Source organism: Ovis aries, chromosome 4, assembly GCF_016772045.2.
Source record: "Ovis aries strain OAR_USU_Benz2616 breed Rambouillet chromosome 4, ARS-UI_Ramb_v3.0, whole genome shotgun sequence".
Classification (NCBI taxonomy): domain Eukaryota; kingdom Metazoa; phylum Chordata; class Mammalia; order Artiodactyla; family Bovidae; genus Ovis; species Ovis aries.
In genome coordinates, this window is record NC_056057.1 from 48031225 (window position 1) to 48049152 (window position 17928).

The 17928-nt window shown below is 41.2% G+C and overlaps 1 protein-coding gene across 11 annotated transcripts in view; it reads right to left on the bottom strand.

The window, feature by feature from the left end:
• Positions 1-13824, bottom strand: part of SRPK2 (SRSF protein kinase 2) — a 244493-nt gene extending 230669 nt beyond the window's left edge. For 7 of the 11 annotated variants that reach the window (XM_042249189.1, XM_012176669.4, XM_012176668.4 and 4 more), the window contains exons 1-2: positions 13677-13824; positions 13046-13100 (exon numbers count right to left, since the gene is read on the bottom strand). In XM_042249189.1, coding sequence (XP_042105123.1) covers positions 13046-13100; positions 13677-13803 — 182 coding nt within the window. In that variant the 5' untranslated portion in view covers positions 13804-13824. Of the gene's footprint in view, positions 1-13045; positions 13101-13188; positions 13348-13676 lie in introns of those variants that run through there. The other 4 variants (XM_060414672.1, XM_027968583.3, XM_027968581.3 and 1 more) reach the window with 1 other exon arrangement.
• Positions 13825-17928: the final 4104 nt, after the last annotated feature.

Sequence of the window (17928 nt, forward strand, 5' to 3'; positions counted from 1 at the left end):
GAATGCTAGGTTTGGTGGCAGAGGGTGACATAATGATCATTCCCAGAGAAGCCTGACTCAGATGAGTCTTGGTCAGACCAAGAAGAGAGGGAAGGGTCAAAACACTCTTTACTGATGACTGATGGGGAACTGTCTGAAGTCACTTTAATCAATACTAATTTGGGAGGCTTAGAGACATCAACCCAATAAAATCAATTTAAAAACAGGCAAATAATCCCAACATATTTTTGGAATTAGAAAAATCCTTCAAGCCAGGCTTCAGCAGTACATGAACTGAGAACTCCTAGATGTATGAGCTGGATTTGGAAAGGCAGAGGAACCAGAGATCAAATTGCCAACACCCGTTGGATCACAGAAAAAGCAAGGGAATTCCAGAAAAATATCTACTTCTGCTTCATTGACTACGCTAAAGCCTTCAACTATGTGAATCACTACAAACTGTGGGAAATTCTTAAAGAGATGGGAATACCAGACCATCTTACCTGCCTCCTGAGAAAACTCTATGCAGGTCAAGAATGAACAGAAACAGACATGGAACTGATTCAAAATTGAGAAAGGAGTAGGTCAAGGCAGTATACAGTCACCCTGCTTATTTAATTTCTATGTAGAGTACATCATGCAAAATGTCAGGCTGGATGAAGCACAAGCTAGAATCAAGATTGCTGGGAGAAATATCAACAAACTCAGATATGCAGATAGTACCACTCTAATGGCAGAAAGTGAGGAGTGAGGAGGAACTAAAGAGCCTCTTATGAGGGTGAAAGAGGAGACTGGAAAAGTTGGCTTAAAACTCAACACTCAAAAAACTAAGATCATGACATCTGGTCCATGGCAAATAGATGGGGGAAAAAATGGCAACAGTGACAGACTTTATTTTCTTGGGCTCCAAAATCACTGCAGTGACTGCAGCCATGAAATTAGAACAGGCTTGCTCAGTGGAAGAAACGCTATGACAAACCTAGACAGCATATTAAAAAGCAGAGATATCACTTTGCTGACAAAGGTCCGTATAATCAAAGCTGTGGTTTTTCCAGTAGTCATGTACAGATGTGAGAACTGGACTGTAAACAAGACTGAGTGCCGAAAAACTGATGCTTTTGAACTGTGGTGCTGGAGAAGACTACCAAGAGTCCCTTGGACAGCAAAGAGAACAAGCCAGGCAAACCTAAAGGAAATTTAACCCTGAATATTCATTGGAAGGACTGATGGTGAAGCTGAAGCTCCAATACTCTGGCCTCCTGATGCAAAGAGCCAACTCACTGGAAAAGACTTTGATGCTGGGAAAGATTGAGGGCATCAGAAGAAAGGAGTAACTGAGGATGAAATGGTTGGAGGGCAACACCAACTCAATGGACATGAGTTTGAGCAAACTCTGGGAGATAGGGAGGCACAGGGAAGCCTGGTGTGCTGAGGTCACAAAGAGTCAGACATGACTTTGCTATACACAAATCTTTTTAAGAATTTTTTGGAAAAGTAAGTCAATCGTTAAATGGTAACAAATGCAATTCCAAACAATAAATGAAGGAAAAACAAGAAGGCCTCAGAGTTTCACAAAAAGTTCATTATACTTGGATAAAATATCCAGTGACAGTATCATCTATGGATTCAACGATGATACATCTCAGTTTGGACTGACATAAATACCATGTGCTCTCTCTGCACTACCTTTCACAGCTTTTCTATAAATTTTAATTGTTCTAGGAAATAAATTTTTTAAAGAAATCAGATTTGCAAGGCAAGGGATGGGGAGAGGGTGAACTGGAAGATGTCAAAGGTACAAACTTCCAGTTATAAGATAAATAAGTACAGAGAAGTAATGTACAACATGATGACTGTAGTTAATCATGTGCACACATGACTATATGGCATATAGCAAAGTTGTGAAGAGCGATCCTAAGAGCTCTCATCACAAAGAGAAATTTTTTTTTTCTCTTTATCTATATGACATGATGGAAGTTAACTAAATCTACTGTGGTAATCATTTACTCAGTTATGTATATCAAACTGTTGTGCTGTACACCTTAGAGTTACACAAAAATTTATGTCAATTATTTCTCAATAAAACTGGGGGAAAAGTTTTTAAAAATATGTATAGTGTTCTGGAAAAAACTGATTCAAAAAGCACTTTTCAACATTTTTTTTAAAATTTATTTGAAAAATAAAGACAGTAGCGAATCTCCATAACCAAGTACTCAGCTTCTGCAGTTTCACGATTTTGATAACTTTTTTCAGCTTTACTGAGGTACATAACTGACAAAATTGTATATATTCAAAGTGTACAACATAATTCGACATACATATCTTTGTGAAACAATTACCACAATCAAGTTAATTAACACAGCCATCACTACACGTATTTCCATTTTTTCGTGGTGAGTAAAAAAAGCATTTCTAATGACAAGTCACTGATGCTACAAATGTGAAACGTCTGAATAAAACTGCTTCATGAAACATGAGGTACTTCTAAATTAATGTATCGAGGAAGATGTTTCAGAAAAATCCAAATGAACTTTTTGGCCAACCCAATATAATGTGTGAATTTAAATGTATTTGTAATTTAGAGATTAAATATCATAAGTGAACATTTAACTATTCCATCTATATCTATAAAATTTTAAATTCCAAACTGTATAAAATTTTAAATTTCTCGTTGGGGAATTAGGGGAGATATAACCAAAGCTGACTTATAGTCAGGTACATGAAGAATTTTGTAATACAAATAATCTGAAATGTTCCCTTGGAGACATACACAACAAAATAGAGCACCCACACCAAAACAAACGAAAGAAAGAAAAAAAAAATGGCTAATAGCTATCCACACAAACCAGGAGTTTAGATTAGGCTGTGCTACCTTTATCCTTAGCTGACAGTGCTCCTGGAATCAAGGCAGGGTACAAGCTTAAAAACCTGCCAACTCCAGGTAATGACTTGAAAAAAAAAAAAAGCATATAACATTTGGTGATAAAAATCTAGGGGCCTATTAGACCTTTGATACAAACACAGAGCAATAAAAAAAATGTCTTAATCCTTAGTCATCAACACAAGAAATACTTTATCTACCTGGACCAGATGATGAGACAATGTAAGAAAGGAAGAGAAGGAGGGAGAGATGGAGGTGGGAGGAAGGAAAGAAATACTCACCTCTGAAATATAAAGGCTATCAATGATGAACTAAATTAACAAATGTAATGAACTCTTCTCAAATCTCAGTTTCCTTAAACTTCCTTCTCCCATTTATTTATCCTCTTTAAACTGATCTTTAGCTTCCTTTGTCTTATTTTGTCCAATGGCATTTTCCAAGTTTCAGGCTCGAGCCCTCTTCTCTCTACCCCCTTCTCTTCAGTAAGCTGATCTTGTCCCAACTGTCCTCAAAGGTATATTCTAAGTCCCAGCCTCCCACCAGTATACCAGCTCCCCATAATGTACCTCCCTTTGGATAGATGTCACTTCAAATACAGTGTGCCGAAAACAAAATCTTGCCCATCTCCAGCTTTCTTAATCCTCATTAGGTATAACATTTTCAGTCAAGTTTTGTCATTGTTCTTTTATTGCTTTCCTCTTCACATCCTATAATTAGCTAGTTCTAGCCCTGGTGGCTCTCAAGAATGTTCCAAAATTGAGAGTCTTAAAAAGGTTCACTATCTTTGAGTTAATATTTCCATTTCTAAGATTACATATAATCTAAGAAAATCTGAAATGCAAAGATGTTCACTGAAATATTATAATGCCTGACAGTAAACACTTTCTAGCAACAAATATTCAAACAAATTAAGCAGTTAAGCACTGTCATTAATAATTGATTATGAGAAAATATTAAGAATATTAAAAATGTTAATGACAAAATAGCAAATAATGACAGGATACAAAATCATGTATGAGATAATTAAATAACACACAAAAGAAACAAGGATTGAAAGAAAAATACCAAAATATTAACAATTTTTCATTTGTGAGTATTTGCTAGATGGTGACAACGTGAGTCATTTTTGTCTTCTTTTTCTTCTTTTTGGCTCTGCCATGAGGGATCTTAGTTCCCCAACCAGGGATGGAACCCAGGCCCTGGCAGTGAACTCAGTAACTCAGTATTATTTTAAACTAAACAGCAAAAATAAACTGGAGGAAGAACTTAGAAATATAATCTTAATAATATGCAAGAACAGCCAAAAAAATTTTGAAACCAAGAATGACAAAGTGCATATGGGATATGTAGGAGAGCCCTTGCCCTACAAAAGCCTAAAATGTACTCAGAACTACAGTAATTAAAACAATAGGGAACTAAAGCAGGAACAGAGAAGTCAACACCTCAATACTCATATATGGAGAGACGCAAAAGAGTTGGGATGACGAGACAAATCACTTTGAAAAAACAAAAGACAGCAACAGCTAAATCCTAATAACTGCAGCCAAACTTCACTGAACATTTACCATGAGTACACAACCTTAGGGCCAGAGGTCTTCTCTATTTGGATTTTCCAAAGAAAATATGGCATGGTGCCCATATCATGTACCATGTAAGATTCCAACAAAGTCTGCTGCTGCTGCTAAGTCGCATTAGTCGTGTCCGACTCTGTGCGACCCAGATGGCAGCCCACCAGGCTCTGCCGTCCCTGAGAGTCTCCAAGCAAGAATACTGGAGTGGGTTGCCATTTCCTTCTCCAATGCATGAAAGTGAAAAGTCAAAGTGAAGTTGCTCAGTCGAGTCCGACTCCCAGCAACCCCATGGACTCCAGCCTTCCACGCTCCTCCGTCCATGGGATTTTCCAGGCAAGAGCACTGGAGTGGGGTGCCACTGCCTTCTCTACCAACAAAGTCTAGGAGCATGCTTTTATTTATTTTTTTTTTAAGGAGCATGCTTTTAAGACATGCAGCCTATAGCCTTTCTCTTCTCAGAAGAAGATAGCCTCCTTCTGTACAAAACAGACCTGTGCTCTAATCCCATCCCCTCCTGTCAAGGCTTCTGCTCCAAATGCCTCGTAGTCATTTGCTTACATTTGGCAGGGGGAAAAAAACACTTCTCAAGAACCACTTTCTCTTTACCTTTTCTCCTTGACATAAAGAAAGCTTATTTAACTAGTAATCTTAAAGAAAAAAAAAAAGATTACCCTGTCATCTCATTCACTCATGGGGCTACAGGTCTCTGTGTCCAAACACACTGTGCTGAGACTGCTCCAGCTGTGGGCTCTAACAATTTCCTACTTGCCAAAGTCAAAAGGCCAACACTAAGGTTCATCTCACTTGATTTTTTTTTCCCCTCGCAGATTGTGCTCTGCTGACCATTCCCTTCTTGAAATGTCCTTGGTAACTGAATCAGCTTTCTCCTGGCTCTCCTATCCCTCTGCCTCCTCCTTTATCCTACCTATGGCTTTCTTTTCTACACGTTCAACACCTTCAGCCAGCTGCCACCAACAACTCCAGTTACCACTTCTAACTGGAGCTCTCCCAGTGTTCTAGCAGTCAACACTGAGCAATACCTCTAACTGGAAGTGAACCAGACACCTCTAACTGCCTAACAAAAGCCATCATTAGCTTTTTCCAAAGCTGCTGCACATTCTCTGTCTTGAGGAATGGCAACACCATCCACAAATCTAGCTAATTCAGAAACCTGGGGTTCATTCCAGTCTCCTCTCACGCTCCTCTGACATTAAACATTAAATCCAATGAATTCTACTCCCTTAATACCTACCAGTCTCCTGAAGCCTCCTGCAATGGCCCCCTAATGGCTCTCTTGCCTCTAAGCCATTCTCCACACAGCAGCTAGAGTAATCTTTCTAGAACATCTCAATCTGCATCCTCAGCAATGAACCCCACTCAGCACTCACCACATCTGCACCCCAGTCTTACCTCCCTGCTCGATATTTCAGGAATTCAAGCATGCCACTTATACCCCCACATGTTAACATCAACTGTAACAAAGCTTCTGCTTGGAAGACCCTCACCCTGCCCCCTCCTATTTACTTGGCAAATTTTTATTGGCTCATCAAGATCCAGTTTAATACAACTCTGTGTAAATCTACTAAAAACTACTGAACTGTACACTTTAAGCAGATGAACTATATGGTATGTAAATTAGATCTCAACAAAATTCATAATTTTCTGTAAGAAATAAGGCTTGCATTCCATTTTTTTAAAATGGGCAAAAGACAAAACAAGCACTTCACAAAACAGAAAATTCAAATGACCAATAAACATACAAAAAGATGTTCAAAAGCATCACTCAGGCAAATGCAAGTTAAAACCTCAATGAGACATCAGTACACACCCAGAATGGCTAAAATTAAAAAGAAGGACACGATCAAATATTACAAAGACATGGAACAACTGAAACGCCATACATTGTGGGTGGGAATGTAATGCAGTTCAATCAGAACTATTTCATGAAGTTGGGAAAAATATCTTTGCAAGTACTATTGAGCATATACCTCTTCTATAACCCAGCAATCCCACTGCTAGAATATATCCCCAAGAGAAACAACTGCAAATGCCCACAAAAGGACATGTACAAGAATACTTGTAGCTGCTTTATTTATAATGACTAAAAATTGAAGGAAAAAAATTGTGGTAGTATATTCATTCAACGGAATATCAGAAAGCAGTAACAACAGACTAAGGGTACAACTAGTACTTGCAACAATACAAACAGATCTCACAGATACAATGTTGCATGAAAGAAGCTAGAACCTAAAGTATACACCATAGGATTCCACTTATAAGAAGTTCAAGAACAGGCAAAACTAACCAATAATGACACATACCAGCCAAGTGGTTACCTCTGGGCAGCAAGGTATGAACTGGGGAGAGGTTTGAGGAACCATATCGCGGGCTTGATTGCTGGATCCGGAAGATCCCCTGGAGTAGGAAATGGAACCCACTTCTGTATTCTTGCCTGGAAAATTCCAAGCACAGGGAAGCCTGGCAGGCTACACAGGGTGTCACAAAGAGTCAGACACCATTGCAAGACTGAGCACACACAGAGTATTGGAAGGGTCTGCATTCTGATCTGAGTGGTGGTAACAAGGACATAAATGAACGTAAAAATCATCGAGCTACACACTAAAGATTAGAGCTCTTTACTACATTACTATACACACATGACTGTATATATGCTATAGCTCAGTTTTGAGAAAACAAAAATATGCATAAGCAAACTATAATTAACAGTACTGCATTATATACTTGAGAGTCAAGAGCAAAGAGCTTAAATGTTATCACCACAAAAGAAAAAAGTAATTATATGAGAGGATGGAGGAGGTATTAACTAATCTTAATGTGGTAATCATTTCACAGAGGTTTCCCTGGTGGCTCAGCAGAAAAGAATCCGCCTGCGAGTGAAGGAGACAAGGGTTCAATCTCTGGGTCAGGAAGATCCCCTGGAGAAGGAAATGGCAACCCGCTTCAGTATTCTTGCCTGGGAAATCCCATGGACAGAGGAGTCTGGCAGGCTACAGGCCATGGGGTCACCAAGAGTCGGATATAGGACCTAGCGACTAAACAACAACAAACCATTTCACAATACATACACACACCAAATCATGTTGTACACCTTAAACTTACATACATTATATGGCAACGATATCTTAATAATAATAAAGCTGGGAAAAATATGCACAGATAAAAGGATAATGCATCAAATATACATATACACATATAATTCAATTTTTAAAGACAAAAATATGTACATATAAAAAGATAACACACCAAAATAATTGGCGGAACTACAATGGATGTCTATTTCTTTAAACTGTTTTATACTATTTTTTTCCTTTTTAGCCACGCCACACAGTTTGCAGGATCAAGTTCCTGACTAGTGATCGAACCTGTGCCCCCTGCATGGAAGCTCCAAGTCCTAATCACAGGATCGCCAAGGAATTCCCTGAATTTTCTACCATGACCATATTACTTTTATCATTTAAAATTAACCTATTCATTAAAATAACAATAAAGTTAAAATCCAACAAGGTCTCTTCCTAACAATCAACGTCCCATAACAATCAAAGCACCACTGTACCTAAATCTTACAGCACTCATCACACCATTCTGCAATGGTCTGTTGCCCAGGTAATCTCCCCTACTTGCCAGTCAGCATAGGGATTTAGCTTATTCTTTCTAGCATCCAATACACTGGCAAGCACTAGGTATCTGCAGCACTAGGTATCTGCTTCACATATATTTGTTGTATTGAACAGCTTTGTTGGTATATAAAAATAATTGTTAAATACACAACAGTATAATGAAGAAGTCAAAAATAAGCGATTTCCTTCCATAGGAGGAATTTCAAAATCATGGGCTTGTGAGCTTGAGTTTATACTACAGGGTACACTTAAGGCTTACCTAGTAAGATATAAACTTGTATGACAGCATTCCTAAATTGCCTCACCTGTGATTTACTGACCCAATGCCACCAATCCCATGCCTACCATTTTCTGTGGCAGTCAGAACTCATCCATACTCCAAAAATATAGCTAACCAACCAGCTCCACCAGCCAATAGAAAGTTAAGAGCCCAAAGGATACAGAATCCCATCACCAATACCATAGACACAGATCACAAATATGCAGAGAACAGAGAGAGAGAGGAACAGACACCAAGAGACCAAGTTGCTAACTTGCTAGAAAGTCAAAATGCAGACTAAGTCCTCCAGCAATCATACTCTTGGGTACCCTACATAAGTGGAAAAAACATGTTTACATTAAAAACCTGTTACAGGAATGTTTAGCAGATTTATAAACTATCCATGTGTCCTTCAACAGATGAATGAATAATGGGAAAACAAACTGTGAAATGCTACTCAGCAAAAGCAACAGAAAGAAGTTACCAATACACCAGCAACAAAGACGAGATGGAAGGGCACTGTGCTGTCTGAGAAAAGTGAATCTCAAAAGGTTACATACTCAGATTTCCTGGTGGTCCAGTGATTAAGACTCCATGCTTCCAATGCAAGGACACAGGTTCAATCCCTGGTTAGCAAACTAAGATCCCATATGCCCCACAGTGCAGCCAAAATACATACATTAACTTAAAAAATAGTAATTTTTAAAGTTGCATATTATATGATTTCATTTATACAATTTTCTCAAAGTAGCAAAATTACAGTGATGAACAGATCAGTGCCTATGGGGGGTTAGGGCTAAAGAGAGAGTATGATTACTAAAAAGTACAAGAGAAGTTACATTGTGATGATGAAACAGTTCTGCATTCTAATCATGGTGATGATTTCACCAGTGATAACACTTGATAGAACTGCACACATACACAATGCATGTAAAAACTAGCAAAACCTTACTTGAGTTAAGTACTGTGTCCAAGTCAATTTTCTGGTTTTGACAATGTTCTAGGTTATAGAATATACTACCACTAGGGAAAGATGGACAAAGCAAACACTGGGAATCCTGTACGGTTTTTGCAACTTCCTGCAAATCATACTATTTCAAAATAAAAAGTTTTAATTAAAAAAAAGGTGTTAAAAAAATTTAGCCAAAAAAGTTAAAAACACAAATGTTCAACTAAAACACAGTATACCAACACAATAAAATGTTACTTAGCAATATACAGGAATGAAATACCAATACTTGCTATAACATAGATAACCTTAGAAATATTATGCTAAGAGAAAGCAGGCAGACAGAAGATCATATATTGATGATTCTATTTATATGAAACATCCAGAATAGCTAAGCTTATAGAAACAGAAAACAAATTAGTGACTGCTGTGGGCAAGGGAGAACAGGAAGCAACAACTATAGGGTTTCTTTTTTGAGCTGATATAAATGTTCTGGAATTAGATAATAGTTGCACAACTTTGTAAACGTATTTTTAAAAAAGCAAATTACATACTTGAAAAACTAAATTTTTTAAAAGTAAAATTTTATGGTACATGAATTATGTTTCAAGAAAAAGTTGCACATGAGGAAAAAAGTTATTTTACTCTTTAAATTAAAAAATTGTATACAGTTGTACAGGCCCCCAAAATAAACTCTATCGCAAGACATGTGTTTTAGCCAATTCTTAAGGTTTGATTTGTGCTTGAATGACACTGTAGCTCTTTCCTGCTGCTTGTTACTCACAAAGCAGCACAATTAATAATCAGCAAACTAACATCAGTGACAATGTGACAAGCTAACAATCTCAGTTGAAATATCTTAATCTCATTTCTCACAACTACAAATACTAGCATTCTAAAAAAGGAGCCTACAGGAAGTGGTTCAAGTCATAAAAACTCACAGAACTGAAATGAATTAAAATGAAGTGGCACTTGTACATACAAGCAGATAATGATAAAAGTAGATCATATTGCATCAAGCCAGGCCTATATAGTCATAAAATTCAAGTGTGCCAGTCATTATACTAAAATTAGATCTATACTCCCTCTCCTGCTCTGGAAAACTAAGTAAAAGCCAAAAACACTGGGCATCTGGAGACCCGAATTTTGGTTCAAACTAAGCTAACTGTGTGACCTTACCCTCTATCAGAGCTGTCTGTAAAATGAGGAAAACCTCTGAGGCTACCAGTCTCCTCAAGTCCCTCCACCATCACTTCTCTCCCCACATCACTTCAAGTCAAGTCACCAGAGTTCTCCCCAATTACTATGGAAGGCAAGCTCTCTGTGTAATTCTTCCCACCACTCATAATCCATCCTCCACATTAACAGCCAGTATACTTTTTAATAGGAATCAGATCCCACCACTCCTATCTGTGCCTCTCCAGGGCCTACAAGGCCAGGCCCTACCCATTTCAACTCCTCCCAAATCACCATCCTCACCAGGAGCACTCTAGCCACTCCGACCTTTGGGTTCCTCCAACATTCCTAGCCCATTCCTCCCCAGGGCCTTTGCCATACTCCCATCTTCTCTTTATTCTAAATTCTATTCAAATGCAACCTCCTCAGAGAACTGAGAGTGAGCTCTGGTCTCAGTCTGCCCAGACTGAACTTAATAGCTGGACATGTTGCTTACTCATGCTATGCCTCTGCTTCATCTGTAAAGTGGTGATACCTACAGTGTCTGCCTCACAGGATGACCACCAGGGATAGATACATGAAAATAGAGCCGCAAATTGACTGGCACAGTTTTCAAATGTTATCTATCACTGTACTTAATGCACCCCATCTTCACTTTCTATCTTCACGGCATTATCCGGAATCGTCTTTGTCATTGGTTCTGAAGCCCCGGAAGAGACACAGCTTCATAAACTTTGCTTTTCTTGCTCAAAGCTCTACCAATGTATTCTAGGAATGGCATACAAATACTTGTTGAATATATGAATAAAGCAATATTAAGGATTCCTTTAATACTGCCATGATTCAAAGAATTAAGTGAAAAATGACACTGCCTCAATCAAACAGATCTACATATACATAGATCCATCTACACAGCCTCACACAAACAGCCATCCCCAAAACTAAGGGCATGCTTTTTTCCAACTCCTTTTAACTTTTCTGAACAAAATGGGCTGTGTAGGAAGAAATGCTTAAATTTGAAAGTCGTGACCAAAACTCAAGAGCCAAAACACTACAGTTCTTATGGGCTACTTATGGGCTAAATTTCCATCATTTACCAAAGGAGACCTCAAATATAAGATTGATAGCGTTAATTTTTAAAGTTCCTAAATCTACCAAATATCCACTGCGATTTAAAATATTAAGAATTCAATTTTTAGCCATCAATTTAAGCCCTTAATAAATATGTTTCCCTCATTCTAGTAGTAGGCTTGTTTGAGTGCAGGGTGCTTGTTTTTAAGAAAGGCTTTATTATATAGGTATCCACATTTTGTGACATCCTGAACTTACGTTCAAGTAAATATCATGATACATCACATTAGTAATGACTTACGCAGCTTTCATAGACGCCACCAATGGTTATGAAATTCGCTAGGCAGACACCAAAGTGAATGAGAAGGGGAAAAGTCTAAGACGCTGCAGGCTAGTGCCCCAAAGAAAACAAACCAACGAGAACTGCTTCGTGATTTTATTTAAAGATGATCACGGACTATCCCCATAATACCAAATAAACCATAGAGTATTTCTTGCTCAAATGGAAGAGCGAAGCCACAAATCTAGGAGGAGGAGTAAAGATTCTGAACGGTAGTAGATTCTTCAAAATTAGAGGGAGGAAAGGGAAAGGAGACGCGGCGGCGCTCTGCGGTGTCGGAGCAGCTCTCCAGGAAAGGCTTCCCGGGCGCCGGCCGCTCCCACTCCGGTCCGCGGCCAAGCTGGAGGTGGCTGGCGGCTGGCACGTTTGAAATATCACCACCCTATTCATCTCCTCCCGGCACAATGAGGGGCTGGGCAGCCGCGCCGGGGACCGCCTGCGCACACGCCCACCCGCCCCGCGCAGCCCAAGACCCGGGCGCAGCCGCGGCTCAGCGAAGTCACGCTCGGCCCGGGCAGAAAGTTTCGGGGGAAAAAAAAAAAATCCAAGCGCCGAAACGCACAGGTCTCGGAGCTGAATTCGCGCCAGGAACACGCCCGAGGCAAACCACTTGACAACCAGCTCGGGTTTTCAGCAAAAAGGCCGAGAGGCGGGGGCCGAGGAAGAGGAGGCAACATGCATATACATACGTACGCACACACACACACACACACACACACAACACACACACACACACGGCTCCTCTTCCTCTAGCGCCCCGGCGCCCAGGTGGGAGCGATGCCGCAGCCTCACGCCCGGACGCGGCACCGGACGCCAGCGCCCCTTCCTGGAAGGCTCGCGACCCCCGGGGCCAGCTAGGAGAGCAAAGGGGAGGGTGCGCACGCCCCACGCCTCCTCGCCCGTCCGCCCCTGACGGCCGCGGCGGCAGGAGGCCGGAGAGGCCTGGGGTCCGGGGATGCTCAGCCGGGCGGCCGCGGGCTCGCGGGCGCCCCTCCCCCGCCCTCCCGCCCCTCCCCCCGGGCCGCCCGCGGGGCGCGCAGGAGGCGAGCGCCGGCGTCCCGGGGGATCAGCCCGCCCGCCCGCCGGCTCCAGGAATCCGGGCAACTTTCCCCTGCTCGGCCGCGGGCGCCCCCCGACAGGGCGGGGACGGGCGTCTGGGGACCAGCCCTATGTGGACTCACTTTTTCGGATGTTTCTCCCTTTTCGGCCTCCGCTTTCGGGCCTGAATGGCCAGCACTGAGGAAAGAAGACACACATTAACGGTCGGGCAGGCCGGCCTGCGGGGCCACGTGGCGCAGAGGAGGGGACGCTGTGGGCCACTCACCTTTCCGGGAGCTCATCCCGACGCGGCGCCGGAGGGGCGGGGGGCTTCGCGGCGGCGGCGGCGGCGGCGGCGGCGGCGGCGGCGGCAGCGACGCGGGAGCCGAGCCGAGCTGCAGCCTCCACTCGCTCCGCCGGCCGGGAGGAGGCGGGAACCGCGCCTGCGCCGCCGCCGCCGCCGCCGCCGCTCCCGCGGGGGGCCCAGAGAAACCCGCCCCCGGCCGGCCCCGCCCCCGCCCCCGCCCCCGCCCCCGCCCGCCCAGTGGGGTCGAGACCCCCGCGCCGGTGCCGCCCGCGCGCCCCGCACCCACGCGACTGGCCCACCTGCGCGGAAGTGACCCCACACACACGGCCACCGCCACTCCCTCCCACGCCTCCGCCGCCCGGGCCTCCGCCTCCTGCGCCCCCGCGGCTGGCCCAGGCCTCCTGCCTTTCCCCGGCACCCGGCCCGCGCGACCCTCCCCCTGCAACCACAGCCTCTCCCCTACCCACCCCGGCCGGTCGCGCCACACGTCTCTCCATGCGCTCTTCCCTGGCCCGCGCCTCCGCGGGTCTCACACCACCTTTCCTCACGCGGCCTCTTCTCCCCCTTTGCTCCTCTACATCCTTGCATCCCCATGAGCGCCACTTCCTCCTCTCCGGCGGGTGTGGAAAGGGCACAGGACCAAGAGCTGAGAAACCTGGGTCTTTCACTAGCTGTGTGACCTTGGAAAAGTCATTTTGTCTCTCATCTTTACCTACCCCGCAGGATTGCTTGAGTGTAAAGAAAAAGATGCAAACAGTAGGATTAAGTAGGATTACGCTTTTGCACAGGAATTAAAAGTCCAGTTCAATAAATGCCAAGTGTATAACAATTATAACCAAGCCACCGAGGAGTTATTCCTTACTAAGAGGAAATTGACTCCTGAAGAGGTTAAAAAGTTTACCCAACAATGATTCAAATTTAGGCCTAGGTGACTCTAATCAACTTGATTGGGGGAAAAAATGTTTTTGAAAGATACTTATCCTGATCATTTACTCTGTCAACTGTATTCTTAGCTCATCAGGGGAGCTAGTTGTATTTTAAAGATCCTTAAACCAACCTGAATAGCGCTGCTTGAACTTAAAGAGCTTTTTACAATACTTTCTTGATTTTTTATTTTAAAAAATATCAAAAGTACCGAAAAGTTGAGAAAAATATCGTGAACATCCGTATTAACCCATATTCACCAATTTTGAACATTTCCCCACATTTGCTTTCCCTGTGTGTGTGGAGGGGGTGTGTTGTTTATGATAAATCATTTCAGTTTTTTGTAGACTTTGTTACTCTTGAGTATCTACTAAGAACAAATACTCTCCGACGTAATCATAATTCCATGATCACTGCAAGAAAATTTAGTTATCATTATGAGTAACATACAGAGGCCATATTCAAATCTCCAAAATGTCCTTCTTAGTGGACCTTTTTCTCAATCTGGAATACAATCAAAGATCATGCATTACATTTATTTGCCATGCCTTTTTAAGCTCCTGTAGTCTAGAATAATCCCTAGTTTTGTTTTTTGCTTTAATAACATTCACCTTTTCTAAGAATTCCACTGTTTCCAGAACGTTGTTCAGTTTGTATTCATCTGCTCCCTATTAGATTCAAGTTAAATAATTTTTTGTCATCGACACTAAATAGATGATATTAAGTTCATTTTGGGGAGCGTGGTGGGCTGCCGTCTATGGGGTAGCACAGAGTCGGACACCACTGGAGTGACTTAGCAGCAGCAGCCCTAGCAGCAGTATCCTGCATCAAGAGAGATACAATGTCTGTACTATTATTGGTGATGTTACATTGTAATCATTACTCCATGGTAAAGATACATTTTGTTTCCTTTGTATTTAAAAAGTAGTCTGTGTGAAAAATGGGCAAGAGACTTAGACATTTCTCCAAAGATAAACAAATGGCTGACAGGTATGTGAAAAGATGATACATCAACATGAAATGATGTACAGCATCACTCAGTTCAGTTCAGTTCAGTTCAGTCGCTCAGTCGTGTCCGACTCTTTGCAACCCCATGAACCGCAGCACACCAGGCCTCCCTGTCCATCACCAATTCCTGGAGTTCACTCAGACTCATGTCCATCGAGTCAGTGATGCCATCTAGCCATCTCATCCTCTGTCATCCCCTTCTCCTCCTGCCCCCAATCCCTCCCAGCATCAGAATAGACAGATGTAAAGCAAAATCAAAATGAGATAGCACTTCACATCTACAAGCATGACTATAATTTTTTTGTAATGAAAAACAAGTGTTAGTGAGGATAAAGAGATATTGGAATACTCATACATTAGTGGTGGGAATGTAAAATGGTGCAATCACTGTGGAAAATTGTTTCCCAATTCCTCAAAAGCCTAAATATACAATAATCAGCAGTTCCACTCCTAGTTGTATATCCAAAAGAATTGAAAACAGGCATTCAAATCCTTGCACACAAATGTTCAGAGCATCACTAATCATAGTGGCCAAAAGATTAGAAACAACCCAAATATCCACCAGAATATGAATGGATAAACAAATTATGGTACTGACAAACAATGAAATATTTTTCAGCCATAAAAAGGAATGAAGTACTGGTAGATGCTACAATGTGGATGAACCTCAAAAACATTTATGCCAAGTGAAAGAAACCAGACTCAAAAGGTCATCTAGTGTTCTATTCCATTTATATGAAACATTCAGAATAAGCCAATCCACAGAAAGGAGATTGGTGATGGTCCATGACTGGGGGAAGGGGAAATAAGGAGCAATTGCTCAATGGATAAGGGGTTCTATTTTGTAGTGATGAAAATGTTTTGGAGTTAGGGAAAGGTGATGGTGGCAAAAGCCTGCACTAAAAGCCACTGAATTGTTCTCTGTAAAATGATTAACATGTTTGGTGAATTTCATCTCATAAAAAAAAAAAAACTGGGGTAATACTTAGAGAGACTGTGTGAGTACCCTTTTCCAAGAATCCTTCATGCTGTGACCTAGCATCTACCCAAGATGTTTGCCTGAATCAATTACTACTATAATGGTTGGGGAATAATGATATTATAATCCTGTCCTTCCATCTGTGGAATTAGGTGACATGCTTATGTAAGGAAGAGCTTTCACTTCTCCTGCCACGCCTTTGTTTTCTGTTTATTTTTGTCTTAATTTTTGTTTCTTGTCTTTAGTATCAGTATTGACAATTGACAGTAATTACTGTCTCTTTGATTTTTGCTTCTTGAATTGTCCCATATTTGACCAGGGAAGACGCTTTGAAATTTCAGTGTCTTTGGACTTGTTCCAATCAGTTTCTGAGCACCTCTTTACTTTCTGGCACAAAATGTTCCAGGAAACCTTGTGCTATCCCTAACTGGGTCTTTAGAACCAGTCTTTTCTCCAGTTTTGGTTCCTAAAGGAATCTGAGTTTGAAACCACTTTATTATTTTTAACAGCTTTATTAAGAAATAATTCACATATCATATTACACACCCACTTAAAGTAAAAAAATTCAATGTTTTTTAAATATATTCACATGACCGCACAACCACCACCACAATGATTTTAAAGCATTTTTGTCACCCCTGTAAGAATCTTCATAGCTCTTAGCGGTCACTCCTCATTCCCCACAACCTCCCTTTGCACCAACCACTAATCACCTTTCTGTCTCTAAAGACTTGCCTATTCTGAACAGATCATATAAATGCAGTTCTACCATATGTGGCCTTGTGACTGGCTTCTTTCTAAGCTTAATGTTCAAACAAATCTGCGGCTTAACTTTGCATAACCTTGGGTATGTTATTTAATCACAACATCTGAAAAACAGTAATAATATCAATACCAATCTTCCCAGATCAATATGATAATCAAATAATCAATAGATGGCAATTATCAGGAACATTATTTGGGAGACACACACCCAATCTGCTGGATCTTTTACATTCATTCAACAAATACTTATCAAACACCTGTTATATAATAGACATTATTCTACATATGAAATTGACAGCATAGAAAGCACACAAAAATCCTGCCTTCATAAAGCTTACTTACATTCTACAGCCAAAAGATAGAAAATAAACCCAATAAATATGCAAAATATATACTCTGTTTACCAGATGGTAGTAGCATCTAGGAAAAGGAAAAACAGTAACCTGTTGGGATGGTGTTTAGGAAAGATCTCACTGAGGAGGTGTGTGTGTGTTAGTCACTCAGTCATGTCCAACTCTTCACAACCCTATGGACTGTAGCCTTCCAGGCTCCTCTGTCCATGGGATTCTCCAGGCAAGAAAACTGAAGTGGGTTGTCATTCCCTTCTTCAGGGAATCCTCCTGACCCAGGCATCAAACCCAGGTCTCCTGCACTACAGGCAGATCCTTTACTGCTGAGCCACCAGGGAAGTCCCCACTGAGAAGGTAACACTTGTTTAAAGACTTTAAGGTGATTTTGCCAATCTTTGTATTTCTATAAATTAGAAGAGAACTACATTTGCCACCGAGAATATGAGTTTACTGAATTAAAATACACCAACCTACTCATTAGTGAGCAACTTTATACATACTATATTAGATGCTTAAAGAATGATAAATTATGAACCTCTGTCAATTTGGGAAATTAAAATTTTCTCTGAGATGCATGAAAATTTAGAATGACATTGGAAGGAAATAAGAAAGTAATAGAGTAGGAGTTTAATTTTTTCTACCATCATTTCTACATAAATCAAATTAATTATATGAATATTATAATTAAAAGGG